This window comes from Anabrus simplex, chromosome X, assembly GCF_040414725.1.
Source record: "Anabrus simplex isolate iqAnaSimp1 chromosome X, ASM4041472v1, whole genome shotgun sequence".
NCBI lineage: Eukaryota > Metazoa > Arthropoda > Insecta > Orthoptera > Tettigoniidae > Anabrus > Anabrus simplex.
The window spans coordinates 32,553,635-32,572,592 of NC_090279.1; the positions used below are offsets into that span (position 1 = coordinate 32,553,635).

General features: G+C 38.8%; 1 protein-coding gene across 1 annotated transcript in view; it reads left to right on the forward strand.

Annotated features, from left to right (window-relative positions):
• Positions 1-454: 454 nt before the first annotated feature.
• The window catches only part of LOC136886666 (uncharacterized protein PF3D7_1120000-like), an 89,848-nt gene continuing 71,344 nt past the window's right edge, over positions 455-18,958 (forward strand). The window contains exons 1-3 of the mRNA XM_068230790.1: positions 455-583; positions 12,555-12,698; positions 14,586-14,681. Coding sequence (XP_068086891.1) covers positions 455-583; positions 12,555-12,698; positions 14,586-14,681 — 369 coding nt within the window. The remainder of the gene's footprint in view (positions 584-12,554; positions 12,699-14,585; positions 14,682-18,958) is intronic.

Consider the following 18,958-nt stretch of genomic DNA (forward strand, 5'->3'; position numbering starts at 1 on the left):
CATTGGTGTTGTTCTTTCAAGTGAATTACTCATCTGATACTGGATTTTAATTTTACTTGGTTTTGATGTGTCACCTACTTCTTATTGTGGTAAGTAGTTTACTGATTTTAAGGTTACGTTCTGTGGGTGGCTAGTTGCGCTTCCTGTCCTATTTTGTCTATTGTGACTCTTGTGTGTTCTATTTTATTGCTGGCCTTACCGTAGTGTTTCTGTGTTTGACTACGTTCGGGTCAGTATTGTGGTAGCTGAGCTGTGTTCCTTTGATTCATGGACCTGTGGCTCGTACCTACCCGAAGGTTATTTGCATCCTCACTTGACTTTGTTTTACCTAGTATCAGATGGTAATTAATTGAAGGAAGTACATAGTGTTAACCTGACGTAATATACTTTTGTAAAAGAATTGCAACCATCTTATTCCATCCTTGATTTATTTTGTTTCATATTGTCTTTCGGCATGGCCCGACCTGTTATTCACCCTCACCACCTTCGCAAGTCGGAGTTGCAGTATGAGCTTGCGATCCGAGGTTTGGAACCAGTGGGTACTGTCTCTGAGTGTGCCGCCTTACTTTCAGCTCATCTCAAGGTGCCTCTTAACCTATCTAAATTAGATATCTCGAAGATTGGTGAGTTTTTACATGTAATTAATTCTTCCTTAAATGAAATTTCTATAATTCTTAAAGAATTTACTGAAACGCCACCTACGAAGTCTCAGATTAGTAGACTCAAGGCTAGAGTGTACCACCACTCGGGGCGTATCCAAGATCTTCTTACTTTGAAACCTGAGGGGGAATTCATTAGCGAATGCACCCGACTTTTGACATTAGCGTCCAGTATTTCTACTGAACTTGATATAATAATTGCAAGTAGAGAAATGGAGAACTTGTCGGTTACGGATAGGACTAATCCTCCTTATAATAATGAAAGTGTAATTCAAAATTTATCTCCTCCTATTCAAGGTGCATGCTGCGTAACTTCTCCTGTCCTTGAGTCTATTTTATCACGGTTAAGTGGTACATCGCATAATTCCTTGAAAGAGCTGTTTCACGGTGTGAAGAATTTCTCCGTAAACTCAATTGAGGAGTGCCTTAGATTTTTAAGGTTCCTTGTAGAATTGCAGGAATCCGCTAGTGTATACTCTGTTGATGAGGTAGGCATGTATAGGGCCTTATTTTCCCATTGCGAAGGTATTCTAAAAAAGGAAATTTCCGACGCTATCTCTCAGAGGTGTAAAATTGATGAATTTCATGAAACAATTCTTAACAAATTTATCCCCTCCTTAGCCCTTCAGAGTCTCATCCCTCAGTATTGTTTTCGAACTCAGTACCTTCACGAAAATTTGCTAACGTACATTGTTGATGTAAAGTTCTATTGTAAAGTGTTTCGAATTTTGGTTCCTGAGGAAGAAATGGTAACTCGCATATTAAAAGGTATATCTCCTGCTTATCGATCTTACCTTTCCCTTGTAAAATGTCCTACTAATTTCATTGAACTCGAGACTGCGTGTACCTTCGCTGAGGATGTAAAGCACGGAGACGCCTCCAGGCCTGCCCACCTTCCCCCTCCTCTTACCATTTCTAACTGTACTGGTTATGCTAATGTACCTTGTAACTTGAAAACAAAAAAATGTTTCGTGTGTGGTTCTACGGAACATCTAAAGAATTCCTGCCCGTCTAAGAGTAATGGACGTGATGTTTGTTGTTATCTTTGTGGCTCTAAGCAGCACACTAAAAATGTTTGCCCAAATTCATTTCAAAGACGCCATAAATGACTAGAACCTAAAAACCGGTCTCGAATGTTTCAACCTTTTAAGAATGTAAGGGACTCTGATGCGGTTGTTTGTCCTCGTAACTGTAACAGAATTTGTGGAAATGTTGTCTCTGTAGGAACCTTCACCAGTGTAGAAGTGAATAATGAACCATTGATGGCTTTGATTGACTCTGGGAGCGTTGTAAATTTAATTAATTCTGATTGGTATTCCAATATGAAATATGCTTGTAAGTTACCGTCCTTACAACCTTCTGATGTAAAGTGTGTTACTGCTAATGGTAATTATGTAGAAATTCTAGGGACTGCTAGGGTGAAATTGAGAATTGGAAATTTCACCTGGAAAGTGTCCTGCCTGGTGGTTTCTAATCTTTCGTGTAATTTGATTCTAGGAACTGGGTTTTTGTCCAAAACTGGACTTGTTCTCGACCTTCAAGACAGGAAATTTTTCTTTAAGTTTTCCCCTGCTAATAAATTTAACTTGTCTGATGGCTCTATGGGTACTTTAAATGCGAATTGTGTTTCTGAGTCAGTCCCTGATGAAATTAGCAATGTTAAGGAATTAAAACTTAATCATTTGAGTAAGGAACAAGCTGATGAAATTCGTGCACTTTGCAGCGAATTCCCTGAAGTGTTCACCAGTAAACTAGGGGTAACTGATGTTATGGAATATGATATCGAACTAACTGATACCAAACCTGTGAGATCCCCTCCATATAGACTCTCCTCCACGTATGCTGGAATTGAAAAAGATTATTGAAAAACTTCTAGCGGAAGGGGTTATACGACCTTCTAGCTCCCCATATGCCTCTCCTGTTTTCCTTGTTCCCAAGTCCACTGGGGGCTTTCGGGCTGTTTTGGACTATAGAAAATTAAACCAGAAGGTGGTCCTTCAGTCTGTCCCGTTACCTGATCTGCACACTTGCTTTGGGTGGTTTTCTGGGGCAAAGTTTTTTACAGTACTGGACCTTAACCAGGCCTACTATCAAATTCCTTTATCCAAGAGGTCCATTCCACTAACTGCCTTCATCACTGACTGGAATTTGTACGAATTTGTCAGATTGCCTTTCGGTTTGAACTCTGGTGCTGGAATTTTGACACGTTTGCTGGATACTATCTTCTCTGACATTAAATTTAAATGTGTTTTTCATTATCTCGATGATTGCGTTGTCTATTCTAAAACCTTTGAAGAACATGTGATTCATGTACGGGAAGTCCTTGAGCGCTTGAGGAAAGCTGGCTTGACTGTTAAGCTTTCTAAGGTAACCTTCGCCCAGCCAAGTATGTCTTTTCTTGGACATATTGTGTCTTCGAGTGGAATCTCAGTTGATCAATCCAGGACCCAAGCAATTCGTGATTTTAAACCTCCTAAAGATGTCAAAGGCATTGCCCGTTTTGTGGGAATGGTTAACTTTTTCAGGAAGTTTATTCCTAACTTCGCTGAGGTTGCTGCTCCTCTCAACCATTTAAGACGAAAAGATGTTAAGTTTGTCTGGGGTCCTCTCCAACAAGCAGCTTTTGAGAAATTGAAGTTCGCCCTGTCGAACGCCCCTGTTTTGGCAATTCCTGACTTTTCTAAACGCTTTATTGTTCAGACCGACGCATCTGGAAGAGCTATTGCCGGAGTACTCTTGCAAGAGTACGAGGATGGTCGTAGACCTGTTGCGTATGCCTCCCGAACCCTCGATGATCTTGAGAGCAAATACTCGATTTATGAGTTGGAATGCCTTGCTGTCCTATTTGCTCTCGAAAAATTTCGGCCCTTTGTCGAACATGTAAATTTTGACCTGGAGACGGATAATCAGGCGTTGTCGTGGGTTTTGAACCGACCCAAAAGAACTGGGAGAATCACCCGTTGGGCTCTTAGGATTTCTGCCTTCAATTTTCAAGTCAAACATATTAGGGGTACAGATAATATCATCGCTGATAGTCTCAGCAGAATGTTGTCCGGAGATAAAATCTAATGTTGAAAATTTTGATGATGGTAACGTGATTACAGTCAATGCCATTCTTTCTGAGCTACCTTTGCTATACCATGAAATCGAAGATCTCCAGAAATCTGACCCTGAATTGAATGAAATCATGAACAAAATTGGTAATGGGACTCTTGTAAAACCTTATTCTCTTGTCAAAGGTGTTCTATGTTGTAAGGGACGAGGAGACCATTGTTTCAAAATTGTTGTTCCCAAGGTACTGGTACCTGTCATCTTCAAGTATTACCACCATTGTCCCATTGGAGGTCATCTAGGAATGTTCAAAACTAGGCAGAAAATTAGGGAATTTTTCATCTGGAAAAGAATGGACAGTGACATCAGAAGCATGATTAAAACTTGCAAGGTTTGTGCCATAAGTAAACCCTGTCTAAACAACCGTGTGGGTTTGTTGTCGTCCTCACAAGCTTCACGTCCCATGGAACGTCTGTTCATCGACTATGTGGGACCAATGGTTCGATCTTCTTTGGAGAACACGCACATTTTCGTGTGTGTCGATGCGTTCTCACGGTTCACTTGGCTTATTCCAACTAGGTCTACCACTTCTCGGTCCACTATTAACTGTCTAAATTATATCTTTGCTTCTTTTGGTCCTCCTAAGTTCCTTGTCTCTGATAACGCTAGTGGGTTTACTAGTCATCTGTTCAAAAAATACCTTTTCGAGTTGAGCATCTCTCATGTCACTACTACCCCATATTATCCTAATCCATCCTATGCTGAGAGGGTAAATAGGAATTTGAAGTCCGCATTGATAGCCTACCATCATCATAACCAGGCTAAGTGGGATTCCTGTTTACATTGGCTAGCTCATGCATTTAACTCTGCCATTCATGAGTCTCATGGGAAAACGCCCATGTCCCTTATGTTTTCCTACACTCCATACTCCCCAATGTCAAATGTACTAGGCATCGATGACCTTTTGCCTGATCTATCTAAACCTCTCGATGTCCAGAGGATTTGGGACGAAGCAAAGAAAAATCTGTCTGTTTCATATGAGAAGACCAAGAAAAGGTACAATTTAGGTAGGAAAACAACTAAGGTAAAGGTTGGTGATACAGTCTTCATAAAATGCTACCCAGTCAGTAAAGCTGTTAATAAGTTTTCCGCCAAACTGGCACCCAGGTATCAAGGTCCTTGCACCGTGTTGCAATTTCTGTCCCCGGTATCAATGTTAGTGAGTGATCCGGTTGCAAAAAGGATTAGGAGAGTCCACCTGTCACAAGTTAAACCTGGTTAATGTACAGTACTGGTTCCTAATTCCCTTCCTTTGGTCTCTGCTTTGTGAAGTTCTAAGGTACTGAAAGAGACATACAGCTGAGAACTACATTTCTGTGAGCTAATTAAAAGTAAAATATCATCCTTCTGTTTAAGTGTAATTTAATTCTACCTGGAGTTTTCATTGTGGTACATGTTTCTATGATTTTTAAAGCTAGGTTTGTTATGTTTCTATTTGTCTTAGTTCTGGTATTGTTTCTGGTGTGAACTTTGTGGTTTGGTGGTGTGTGGTATCTGTCACATGACTGTTTCTTGGGGGCCTCTTACCAACTGTACTCCTTATATCTTATCTTCTCGGGGTTTTAAATTTTTAAATATCATACCAAATCTGCTTTGGGTGTGGGTAGGACTGGATAACAGATACTCGGAGACTTCCTTCGGTCTTCTTGCTGCTCACACTTTGGGATAGCAAAAGTTTTATGATCGTGTCCTGTTGATATGTATTTATCCTCCTGTCCAGGGTGTCCATTTGGTAGCCTTCTGGACTATTGGTTGCTCGTTTTAATCTCGTCACCTGGGTGATTGTTATAAAATATAGTTAAAAAAAAAATTGGTTGAGTTTTAACTGTCTGGGGGTTAATTTAATCATGGAATAGTTTCTGTTCATATCTTTGTCTTGTTTCTGGTTTGGGTGATCTTATCCATATTTATCTCTTGGAAATTAGTCTTACTCTGTTTCTTCATCCATCCCTTGTAGCAAGGTTTATTTGGAAAATTAGCTTTAAAATCTTATTCTGAATTTTATTTATGGCCTATTATCGATTTTCTATGATAACTATCCCTGAGTATCCTTTGATTAAGCTTCGAAAATTAACCCTTCTACTTGCTGCTGATCAGTCGCTGCACTAAGTTAGCTTTGGTCATATCCTTTGAGGGGGTTGTTAGTCGTGGGGTGATCTGTTAACCTGTGTCGGGGTTGGTAGACCGTTTGCTTCGTGCATGGATCTTGGATCTTTATGGTTTCTCCATCTCTAGCAACTAGTTTCTGGGCCTCTTCATGTCTAATGCTACGTTGCCCTCTGGTAATTATTCTAAGTACTGACAGTAGTACCTCTATTGTAAGTAATCTCAATTTTTTCTTTACTTAACTTATGGTTTTCCTTATGTTGAAAATTTAATCTCATTGTTTTTTGAAATTTTGTTCTGATTTAAAACTTCCTTGTTACTTTTAGTAGTGGAAGTTTGTCCTCTATGGTATTCACGGGTCTTGTGACATTTTATTCCGCGCATAACTATCATCACTATGATACTGAAGTTTTTTTTGAATCTGGTATCTTATTGTTGATCTTACCGTTCTGGGCGAGTTGTGGTGTGTATGTAGGGCTGTTGACTGTAACCATCTTCCATCTATTGATATTATGTTGAGTAGTGTAGTCAAGGCATGGACTTGAATCCTGAGAAGTTATCTTCTTTTACCTAAGTGGTAGGTTTGCTAGTCCTGAATTTGGTGGTGGTGTGGTATTGCACCATGTTTGGTTAAGATGCTGTGTGGCATGTGGTTGTAAAGTGACCCTGTTGTGTTGACTCTTGGTGCTGGTTACCGGTGCTTCTGTGGGATTTCTGTGAGGCAATGTTTCTTGTATTATTGCACTCTGGTGGGTGTTTAAGCACCTTTCTTGAACCATTGTGTCTGTAGGAAGATGGGAATTAATAATGTAGATTGTGTCTACCACTCGTGTAGTATGTTATGGACTTGGTGAGTGAAAATTGAGGTTGCCCGCATAACCTGTTGTTCTGATGTCTTCCTTGTTTCCATCTATGATATTTGTGAAACTCAATTTTCTTAAACCTACCTTCTATGGTTATTTTCCCTTCAGATATTTTGCTAACATTAGTAGATATTGTTGATTTACCTGCTTTCCGTTCTGCGTTCAGGATAGTTGAGCGTGTTATTGCCGACCTGAGAGCTGTCGCTTGTGGAGTCATCTTGCCTATTTGTTTTCTGGCCCCTGTAGTCATCTAATTGAGGTATCTTAATACCTTTTCTCTTTGATTGGGTGTACTATAGTGGAAAGTGTTTTAGTTTTTCCTCTTGCTGTGTGGGTTGGTTATGTGACCCCAAGTTATGTCCTCCTGAAACCTTATCCATCAATCCTTGAACAGTGATTCCCTTTGTATTAGTTTGTTCCTTGTTTAGTATGCCTCTGTGGAATGATTGTCGATGACAAACTGTTGCGCTCCCTACACCTGATAGTACTAGAGGTCTCCAACTCATTCTACTTATGGTGTCTTTGCTTGGAAAGACAGTTACCATTAACTCATTTTTGGCTTCACTATGCTCATGCTCTGGTCGGTAGTTGCTCTGATTGGTGCGTTCTTTTCTTTGAAAAGTCTTTTCTTGCAGGGTTATGCGAGGTCAATTAACTATGATTTAAAATCTGCATTCCTTTATGGTCTAATTATTTGGGTTGAATTATGGTGGGTTCTTAAAATTTAATGTATCATTGGCTCACTGATCTGTGGATCTCAGTCTGTTGTTGTTTCGATAATTGTTCTTTCCTGCCTTTCCCGTCTCGTGTATGTTTATGTAAATCCTTTTCTTTTGGGGGATTGAATCTTGGTGTATTGTTATTTGTTTTGAGGATTTACCTTATTGTTGGTAAGGGTTCTCCGATGGAGTACGTGAATTGATTATCTTTCTGGTGGGTCCCTGTATTGGTGGGGGAAACTTGGGTGACGTTACGTCCTTTCTACTTATCCATTTTCAACGTTTTTGTTTAGCGTTTTGAACCATTAGTATATTCAGGTAAGTGCTGTATTCTTAACATTTGAGATCCACCTTTGGAGTGTGGTGGGTTAAGCTTACCTTGCCTGTGTCGATTTAATATGTATGGTGTTCTGGTGATTTTTGGTGCTGATAGTTTATTTTTTTCGCGACCTGTCTGGTTTGCCTAATTTGTGTTCTTGTGTAATTTAGTTTGGAGGTATGCTCTAGACCTGAGTCTATTGATGATTTTACTAGTTTAAGTTTGTATTATGAGATTTATCTTTGTCTTTGGTTAAAAAAAAATTTTCACCAATCTTGAGGGTTTTCCCCCTCTTCTTCCTTTTCCTGTTTGCTCGCGGTATCTTCGTATTGTCGGGCATTTTAATCTAATTTGGAAAGGATGCAAGATGTTGCATTTCTTAAAACCTGGAACCCGAAAACTAGTACTCACTTTGATATGGTAATTTCAAAGTTTGATGTAAAATGTACAGCCGAGAGAGATTTCTAATTAATTATTGGAAGGAAACCCTATGTATGCCTTGTGTATAACCTTTCATGAACTCTAAGGGTGAACTTTTCGTCGTGGTGTAATCATCACCGTGTAAGCAGTTGTAATCAAAACCTAAAACTATTGGGAGTCTACTAAGTCGAAGGTGTAATTCTAATTAGACTGTGTTCTACCAACTTCTTCAAACTAATTGTGGTTGTGATGGACCGATTCCTAAGAGAAACTGTGGCGTGTAAACTATTGAAACCTTGTGCATGGAAGGCTGAAAATATTGTGAAAAAGGTTGAACTCAGTGTTGACTGTAATTAATGCTGTAGAAAGTGATTCTAAAGCGCTACCGCCTTACTGGATATTTATTATGTGGAACGTGGTACTTGTGGTCGCTTTAATTTTGGACTATAATGAAAATTTTTTCTTACTTCTGACCTCAGTGCCGAAGATATGTACTGGATAAGCAAAGCTTCGGAGGGGGTGGCTGTCACCGAGGTCTCACATTTAATCGCCTTCTTCCCCCCCCTAACGTTTTTGAACCTGGGATAATCCCTGTGGAAATTAGTATCTTACTACAAGTTTCTGTGTATTCAGTTCGCTGAATTTCTTATTTCCTTCTAGTTTTACGATTCTCTACCACCTTATGGTAACGGTTTGGTCTGTGTAACGACCTGATCTAAAGGGCTCCTTGTACGTACTGACATCTGTGCCGAGAACTGGTACTACGATGCTCAGCTCCTTGATCAATGAGAGCTCATCTTGGACAGAGAGCGTTAGCTTGTTGGAGCTCGCTCGAAGCGAGAGAGTCATTCTTGTGCTGGGGTCTGGTTGGTGATGGACGCGTGTAGTAGGTGCCTCGTGATGATGAAGATTTTACTTGGAACTATGGAGAACGGCTGAATACTACGTGTGTGAGGGCTCTCCTCCTAGCCCTCAACATGAGGTGATACCTCATTCATGGTGAAAACGTCCACAGACTGTATGTATTTGATTTAAATCTATCTATCTGCGTTTGGGAACCAGGGTCTTAAATGGGGACGCGGAGTGGCTTCAAGCTCCTGTTCTATTTTCGATATTGTTGAAACCCCAAAAAGAAAAACTGTTCGGAAGTGTTAGACGTGTCTTGGACTCTAATGGTTAAAATTTGTTCACTCTCGGCTAAATTTTAATGATATGTTTTCAAAAAAAAAAAAAAGAAACTTGGGTAGTATGTCCTTTTAAAAGCATATTCATTTAACCACGTGCTATTATGGTGATGTAAACTTGTAACGTTGTTCTGGACGTATGGTAAATTTCATTCTAAATTGTTCAAGAGGAAAAAGGAATATGATATAATACCAATTTTTACTCTGCTGTTAAGCTCATCATTATTGGGTCTAACTTGAACTACTTAGCCTTAACCAAGAACCGGTTTGTTTATTTAATTTCTGGGGTCCGGTTTTATTTATTTTTTTTCTTCTGTCTTTGTCCGTACTACCTAAATAGTTACCTTTTGCCTCGTTCCTAGTTTTCTTTCGGTGTGTATCTTTGATTTTGCATTGTTTTGAGCGTGGGTCTGTTACCATGACAACGTATGTTGTACGGTAATTGTTAACGTAAACATGTTCTGTTGATGAAGGATTTTGGTTCCTTGTTTGCCTTTCTGGGCTTGATTACCTGCGTTTCCTTTCTATTTTATTGAATGTTTGGTGCTTCCCCTTTTCTGTACCTTTGTTTTGAATTTTCCTAATTCAATTTACAATTTTTAACTCTCCCTGTCCGTAGTGTTTAAGGTGAATTTTCTTTCTGGGTTCCTGGTAAGACCTGTTCTTGACTAGGACTAGGTGGTTCATGTGGTTTTTATTAGTTTAAGGCTGTTTCTTTATTTTTAGCTGATACCCTTTTCATTATTACATTACTTCTAGTATAGTGGGGCCCCCTAATACCTTTTAAATATGATTAATTTATTCTCTCGGTAATAATTTTATTTCATGTTGATTACTAGTCTTTCCATTTTATTACGTGGGCGTTTTCTTATTACTAATTGGAAGGTTTAACTTTTCTCTAATAAAATTCTACTTACCCTTACATCAAAACATTGGTGTTGTTCTTTCAAGTGAATTACTCATCTGATACTGGATTTTAATTTTACTTGGTTTGATGTGTCACCTACTTCTTATTGTGGTAAGTAGTTTACTGATTTTAAGGTTACGTTCTGTGGGTGGCTAGTTGCGCTTCCTGTCCTATTTTGTCTATTGTGACTCTTGTGTGTTCTATTTTATTGCTGGCCTTACCGTAGTGTTTCTGTGTTTGACTACGTTCGGGTCAAGGATAGTCATACCGCGCGTAGATATTGCCGATGCAAGCGGTAACCATGGTACTAATGATGCGTGACATAGACTGAAGTTCTAATATCAGTGGTTTTCGGTGGATCACCCCGCTAAATTAGTAATGCTGTCGCACCTAACCAAACGTAACCTAATGTGTCACTACCAGTGGTTTTCGGTGGATCACAACCTAACCTGTCACTTTCAGTGGTTTTCGGTGGATCACCGCGCTAAAATAGTAATGCTGTCGGCAGCCCTGAAGATGGTTTTCCGTGGTTTCCCATTTTCACACCAGGCAAATGCTGGGGCTGTACCTTAAATAAGGCCACGGCCACTTCCTTCCCATTCCTAGGCCTTTCCTGTCCCACCTATCTGTGTCAGTGCGACGTAAAGCAACTAGCAAATAAAAGTGGTTTTCGGTGAATCACAATTGCTTTCGTAAAGGATGCTAGAGGCTGTTGGCCGCTTCGCGGCCCTAACATGGGGGCTTATGCCCACCGACCCCCTTTTGCTTGTCTCTAGACCAATGGTTTTGCCACTAGCCGGACTTAAGCAAACCAGATGAGTGCTTTTCCTACTTGCCGGACGAACTTAATATTCGTAAAGTTTTCGCGAAATCAAGTCAGCCCCATCATATCGCGGCGTTAATATCTATTTCACTATCCAACTAGTCAATTTTTAACCCAATCTAGTGCCAATCTAGTGGCTGTGAATTGTGTTACGCAGTCTCAAACAGCTAAATATACCAGACCATTAATTCATACATTTAGCGGCTGCTACACGTTCCTTCGAATTATCCGCCATGTTTGCAAACAGCAACTCGCTAAACACGTCATACATGACGTCATATAGACGCACGAGCAGCAGCCACGGAGCCCGTGCTCGCCTGTGGCGGCGGATCCTAGACTTATACCGCGGAAGGCCTTTGCCTCCTTGGTTCCCACCTTTTTTTGTATACTCTTGTGGATTTCATCCATGATTATAATGAAGATTGGAGGGGATGAAACACATCCTTATTGAAGTCCTGTTTCTACTTTGAACCAGTTTGTTTGTCCTATCGTAGTATTCATACTACTTAATCACTTTTCGTTCATGGCTTTTATAATTGGTTCTTCACCTCTCCCTGCCTTCTTTTTTATCAATGCATCTGAGACCACTTGCCATGGTACACTGACATATGCCTTCGCAATAACGATAAATATCATCACTGAATCCAGCCTAAATTCCCATCTGTTCTCCATCATGTTCTTTAGGTTCAACAGATTGAAAACTTTTGAAATTATGTTTACACTGACTAAGGAGTATGATACCGTATGGAAGTGAAACACAGATAATAACTGCTGCCAAAAAAAAACAAGAGTTGAAGCGTATTAAATGCTGTGTTATCAGAAGTTCTTGATCAGATTTATACAATATGTCTCAAATAAAGAGATAGTGAATAAGCTTAATGAGAGGAGAATGGTTTGGGAGAATTTGATCCTGGGAAGTGAATTTTGATAGAACATATCTCAAAGAACAGTGAACTTGTTCAGTTAGTTTTGAAGCTGATTGCAAAGGATAAAAATGGTAGGAAGATTCCAGTATATGGACCCAGGTGAACAGTCACTGAATTTTCAAAAAAATCATCTTGTTGCAGTTTCAGTTCCATATAAAACTGTATGTTAAATAGCTATTAATACGATATAAGGTGTCATGTAATACTAGGGGTCCTTTGACTATGATCTTGATATCGATAGATAAGTTAAATTATATTTCCTATGGAAGTGATCACTGTTTTAGAAATCATGTAAAACTGCAGGTCCTTAGCTTTGATCGAAGTATCAGTCATAGAAGACTTGAGGTCCTATTGGTATGATCACAATATCACGAGTCATGTAAAATTTTTGGTTTTTTGTATGATCATAATATTGATGGTCATATAAAATGACATGGTTGTTGCTTAGTCTGTTGACAAACACCATAAGTATCAATGACATCAATAACGTAATATATTTTTCTGGCTTATGTTTCAGTGTAAGGTCAGTGGAAGTTATCAACCATCCCAGTACCTTATAACTACTTCAGTTGTTCAGTTCAGAGTGCAGTGTGAAATGGACCTGGAAATAAAGATTAAAGAGGAACCAGCCTGGCTTGAAGGAAAAACAACTGCATCACTTGTAAGTCTCATTCCAGACAACTTTATAGAGGTCAGAAATTAACCCTTAATAGCTGAATGAGTTTAGCAGGGGCATAATTTTCTATGTGCTTCCTCAGTATTAACACCAGCAGTCACCAATTGCAGAATGGGCATCTATGCGTAGTACAACTCTGTTTTGTTTATTTGTCTGGCAATACACCACAATGCACTACACAAAGCTGCCAATTCTTAGGAACTTAAGGTTGGGTTTGGATTAGTCTGTACTTTTTACTGTCAGTATCGAAATTACTTTGGTTTAGGGGTTGCACCTTATTTATTTTTCCTCTCTGATTATAATAGAGGATGGTTGGCCGATCGTACTTTAAAAAAATCTAATATCCTCCTACAATACTGCACCAGCATTAGCACCACATGTTAAAATTTATTACTCCTACCATAATTAGTGTAGAAGAATTTAAATCACAAATCTTTCATTAGTGTTTTTGAGCCTGGATACACCAGTCTGCTAAACAAAATGTCAACACAGGTGTGATTATTCTGGGTTACTCTCACATCCACAATGTGCTGGAAGATTTATGTGTTTTAAGGAACGAGCAGATTTCCCTATGACATACGAGAGATAAAATAGCTCAAAATCTGAATGTACGTTCTCTCAAAATAAGTATTTTGCTAAGATGTTGAATTCTTCTAGAAAGACAGAACCATGATTAGCTCATTTTATTCCTCAAATACAGGTCAGATTCTATGTTTTATAGAGAACCATGTCTAAGGGCCTTAGAATGTATGATATCTGAGAATAATTTCTTTTATATGCCACTTCTTAGTGGACTCTGACACTTTAATTACTTAAGGCACATTGAACAGAATTTTTTCTTTCCTCTTTGTCCTTATTTCCCTGTCCTTTTTGTGCATCTTTTTCATCCATTCCTTAGTTCAGCTACTCTTCTCTTCTGTATTGAATGTGTTAAGTTGGTATATTCTAGAACTTGTTACTTTAATTGACTTTTATTAGTAACTTACATTATAACATAAGCTTTTAATCATAGTCCCTCCCCCCTTTAATGCTGACAAGGTTTTATGAATCCAAGAGTGAAATCTAAATGTCTCATAGTAGATCATAAAAGATTTTCTAAAACTGCAGATATACACTCCAACACTGCTGATTCTCCATTGATGGTGTCCTCATCCCCTCAGCTCCTCACAAAACACTGCATAACATGCTTATAGTACTAAAATATTTCATTTCTCGCTGCTTTGACTTTCGGCGACATCACATCTTTCACTGTTATATGACTGTTTTTTTATTTTACACTTGGAAGCATTGAAATATGTTGTTTGAAACAGAACTGTATTAATGTTTTATGTAGCCCCTGTGATCTCAGCAAAACCATAGTTGGGAGTGTGATTCCATTATATCAAGTTATTTTAATCTGTCTATAAACAAACTGTATGCTGAGAACAAAAAATCATTTAGAAATGTTGTTACGCTTCTAATTGGTTGAGACCACTTTTATGATTTGATTGATATGATTAAACAAATGAAAACAGTTCATACAATTTAGTGTTTATGCCTATGGCTGCTTACTTCTAAATTCTGTGTGAGATAGCCCCAATTCCATCCCTGGTAGTATATCTTTTATATGGCTAGAAAATGTTTTGCATTTTATATTTTGTTCTCAGTCTCATCCTTTCTCTGACATAAGGAGTGAGCAAGAATAGTAACACCATTCTCAGTACAGCCTTTGGTTATAACAATCCTCTGCTGGTAGAAATCTTCCTTAAACATTAGTGAAATTCTGAAAGTAACTCTAATACTGGAAATTAATGAATTAACATGCTCATTTGTTGGTGGCTATATTTGTAGATGTGTGTTATGAGCATACCTAATATATCTTATTTTCCACAGGAAAAATTTGAGCATGTATCAGAAGTGATAGCTCTGAAAGAAGAAGTTAAATCAGAGTTAACAGAGCCAGGGGCATCGCAGGAAAACTCTCTTGAGGTAATGTACATAATTTGATAAGCCGTTGTCAGATAATGGAAATGGGTAGAAAATGGCTCAACAGATACCGGGGTTAGATCCATCTTTTTAGTGCACATGATTGATAGTTGAGCCACACCATCCCCATCTATCACTACATAAATCAGCGATCCAAGCAATAACTTAGTGAAATATTCATGGGGAACAATATTTGAGGCCCGGATCGTGTCGACCGGGCAAGGCACATACATAACCCTGAGCTGAAAACCCCCCTTGTAATCAGGTAACAAGGGCAAGACTACATCTATTAGAAATAAAAGAAGAAATGGTTTAAACCAGGGGATTTATTAAATAAATATGAGAGAAAAATTAAAGCAAGAAAAGAAAATCACACAATATAAATAGGGAAATTCATCGTAATACTGATGGACGTACCTTGTTCTTTCTCACATAGTTGAAACATGGTGTGAAAACTCACTATTACTCTTCAAAAAAAAAGATACGTAATTTAAAATGCTCACTGCTCCTCGACACATCGCTATTACAATACCAGCAGCTTCCTTTCATCATAAACTATTCAGCTAGGTCGCCCGTTTTACCAAGATTCGAATATCCAGGGCACTGCATCATGTATTCATTAGGCAACTAACAATGCGAAAAGTTCGCATAACAATAAGCCGTGCCGGAGAACAAAAGGCAGATAAGAATAACGACAGATGAGACTGAGCACAGCCTCCATGGACCAATCAAAGCCAAGACAAGACCCAAAGAATACAATAGGTACGCCCATGTGCAAATATGAAACCAACATGGCGGGTACTCAAGCTGAGCATCAGCCATGAATGATAGATAAATATAGGTCTGCGCTGAAAACCAAACAAGGCGCAGAATTTGAAAGACAAATACAACAGGTCAACCGGCATATCAACCTTTCCTCTCCCACACATACGAACTCACATGCATACCACATTCACGCACACACAATGAGGGTATCGGGAAAATAAAACACGAACGGCCGTTCAGATTTCGTGGTCAAATACAAACCATAAATTGTGACTCCACGGTCATTATCAGTGGGTCTCAATTACTCAAATGTTTGCGTGCGGCGTGCAATTACACATAAGGTCAGAATTGGAGATTACTTTATTCACATCACTGGCATGTTGCGCCTTGTACAACCTGGATTGGTGTCTCCTGCGGTCGAGACAAGGGGCACATCACGAGGATCACGCAGTATTAAAGCACGCAGTGCACCAAATCATAACCACAGAGACCCTTTTTCAATTATAACAACAAGGCCACAAATACATTCATTCAAAGCACATCGTATGACGGAGCGGAAGGATGTATGCCATCGACCGTAACATACGGGAATAACTCGTCACCAAATTTAAATATAAACCAACTATCAGGTACCTGTGATTATCAATGGTAAAAACGAATAGCAGTTACCGTGAAATGTCCAGGCTTGAACACATTGAATGAATATTTGAGGCATAAAAATGCCACACCAAACATAGCGGCAGCCATTGTTAGTATCTGCCCCACATAGAACAGCAGAAGAATTCCACAGAGTAAAAATTATCGCTCAGCAAAACGAACGACCTTACAGATAAAAACATAGCGTGTGCTGCTCCCTACTGGACGTCATTAGACTGACACATGTAAACATTGAAAGACAAAACTGAAGGAAGCCATTCACATAATTAAATGTCAAATCGTGGAACATGCGATAAGCATGGTTCATAGTCCTAGTGATAATATACTTTTTATGAGATTGACTGTTTACATACCTAGTTTTCACTTTTCCTTCATGTTGTTCCATGATCTTGCGTCATGAATTGTCCAGCAGTTAGGATTATTCCAAAGACCTCTACTCTATGTTATTTGGTAGCTGGCGTCATTCCTACTAATACTTTTGAATTCGTAAATTAGTTTTGAACACAAAGTAGCTGAAGGATATGTTCTTTTGTTACTATTACAGGATATTTTACTAGTTGTTTCCGAATGAAACACCTTTGTTATCTTATTGATTATATTAATTATTGTTTTGTAAATAATACAGTAATTTGTTGATACAAGTTGCAGATGATATGCTTGTTTACTGTGATTGTTCGCTTGTATACTACACATATTGTAGCAATCTCTTGGCAAGTGAAAAGTATTCATTTTCTCCGTAATGTGGTCTGCGATGGTACTAGTCCATTGTGACTTATAATATTTGTACCGGGAGGTGCAGCTCAACCCCGCACATTTTAAAAGAAGCGCCTTAAGGAACACTATCTATCGAACAAAACTTGAAACCCCTAATGCATGAAGTTGGGACATTGATCAGAAGATGTCACTACTGAATAACTGAGTAATATGTTATTTTAAAGTTTCCTAAACTGACTGGATTTCTTTGTTTTGTTTTGGTGTACATCAAAAAGTTTTCTCCATAGATGTCCCTACAAAAAGCTGAGGTCATGCACTCTGGTGCAAGGTGTAATAATTAATGATTTAAAGAAGTTTTGGGTTTATAAGTTTTCTCAACTAAATTGACTTTAATTTATTTTGATACTTCACTGTTTTGCAACACTTCCTTCTCCTGCCAGCTCTGAAGTCTGGCCAATCACATATTATCTGTATTTATTTTTCAGCCAATCATATGCTTCTTGTAAGTTCTTAATATCAAATAAAATGAGAGGGTGTGGTCGGATTTAGCCTAGAGCCTTCTCGAACCCTCCTGTTGGGTATAAAAGCCGCGGCTTTTTCTACTTACCTTGTCTTATTCCCGTCAAATTTCTGAGTGTGTGTGTTAAGGCAGGAGGCGCGGTGCCTAATTCTTTGGCGGGCAGAACGTCAGCCCAGGTAATGGCCACCATTTTTCTGTATCTGTGGCTATCTCTGCAAACTCAGAGGAGGGGAAGTTTCTAATGTTTAACTATGTAATCACCTGTTTTCGAAAATGTAAACTTACATTCTGCTAATGTAAAATTTCATACAGACTTAAACTGTAAATCGGGGATGGAGAGTGTGTTACCCTCTCGAATTCCCCTTCAGTTTATCTTGAGGTGACTACGATTTAGTAACTTCTTCTCCTGTAAATCACGCATTAACTTCTCTTTCGAGTCACCTCAGTTGTGTAGAATTAGCCTCTGCATCATCGGGCCACAAGCCCAAGTAGAGTTTCAAAACTTGATTTTCAAGGAGCGCAAGTTTACGACTCCATACATTTTGAGTTTTGGACAGTAATATAACCTGTTGTTCTTTTCTATGAAGGCCCAGTGTTATGGGTACTAGATACCCCTGTGTAAAGGAATTGTAAATTGTAGGTTGTGCCTAGAGATGCCAGAAATTGTAAGGTTTTGTGTAATGTTTCCTTGAGTAGACTGTAAGTAATTGGGAGCACAGCCTCCTTGGTTGAATTTAAAGAGCATGTAAACTCTTGTCTGTTATTGGTGCAATTTTGAGTGGGGCCTTTGGAAGGCCGTATGTGTAACGTTTGGAGCAAGGTGCTCTTGAACTGTGTCTTGGGAGATATCTCTCATTATCTAACCAAACGCAACATTCGTGACATTGTAAACTTTTAAATTGGAGCTGGAAGCTCAAAACTTGTAATTTCCAACCCTTGGATTTCTATTCTTGTATGCCATTTTGTACCTGACATTTTTTACCTTGACCTAGTGAAGGATTTTGTTAAATTTAAGATCTGAAAAGAAATATAACCTTCGTTTTAAAGTTTAAATTAATCTTTGATATCTTAGATAGACCCATTCTAGCTGACTCCTTACACCTCTTTGCGTTCCACAGATAATCCCGGAACAATATTACTTAAACATGCAATGAATAAATAAGCCATTCAAGAGTTATCTTGCCTTTCTGTTTCATACTTCGTAAGGGATAGTGTTTGTGAATAGGCCTTGTAAGTTCACCATTACTCACCTGAACATTAGTTACATGAATGAATTCATCATTACCAGGATGCACATTTGATCACTGCTATCGTGCACTTCATAGCATGAGTGTCATCTTCTTTTGGTATGACTACGTTGCTATGGGGTATTTCATTGCCCATTTATTGAGATATTCATTTCACCATCTCTTTCAGGAGTTCTAGGTTAGCTGCTGAAAATATAGCCACGTGGGGAAGGTTGTGATGAGAGAGGAAGTATAATCATGATCAGAGAGTGTAGTAATTGGTTGTCCTATAAGGAAATAGGTTGTAGTTAGGTAAGAAGTGTCAAAAGGTTCATCATTTAGCTTTGGTGAGAGGATGTATGTGTTTCAAAAATGGTCCATTCTTTGTTGGTGAAGCG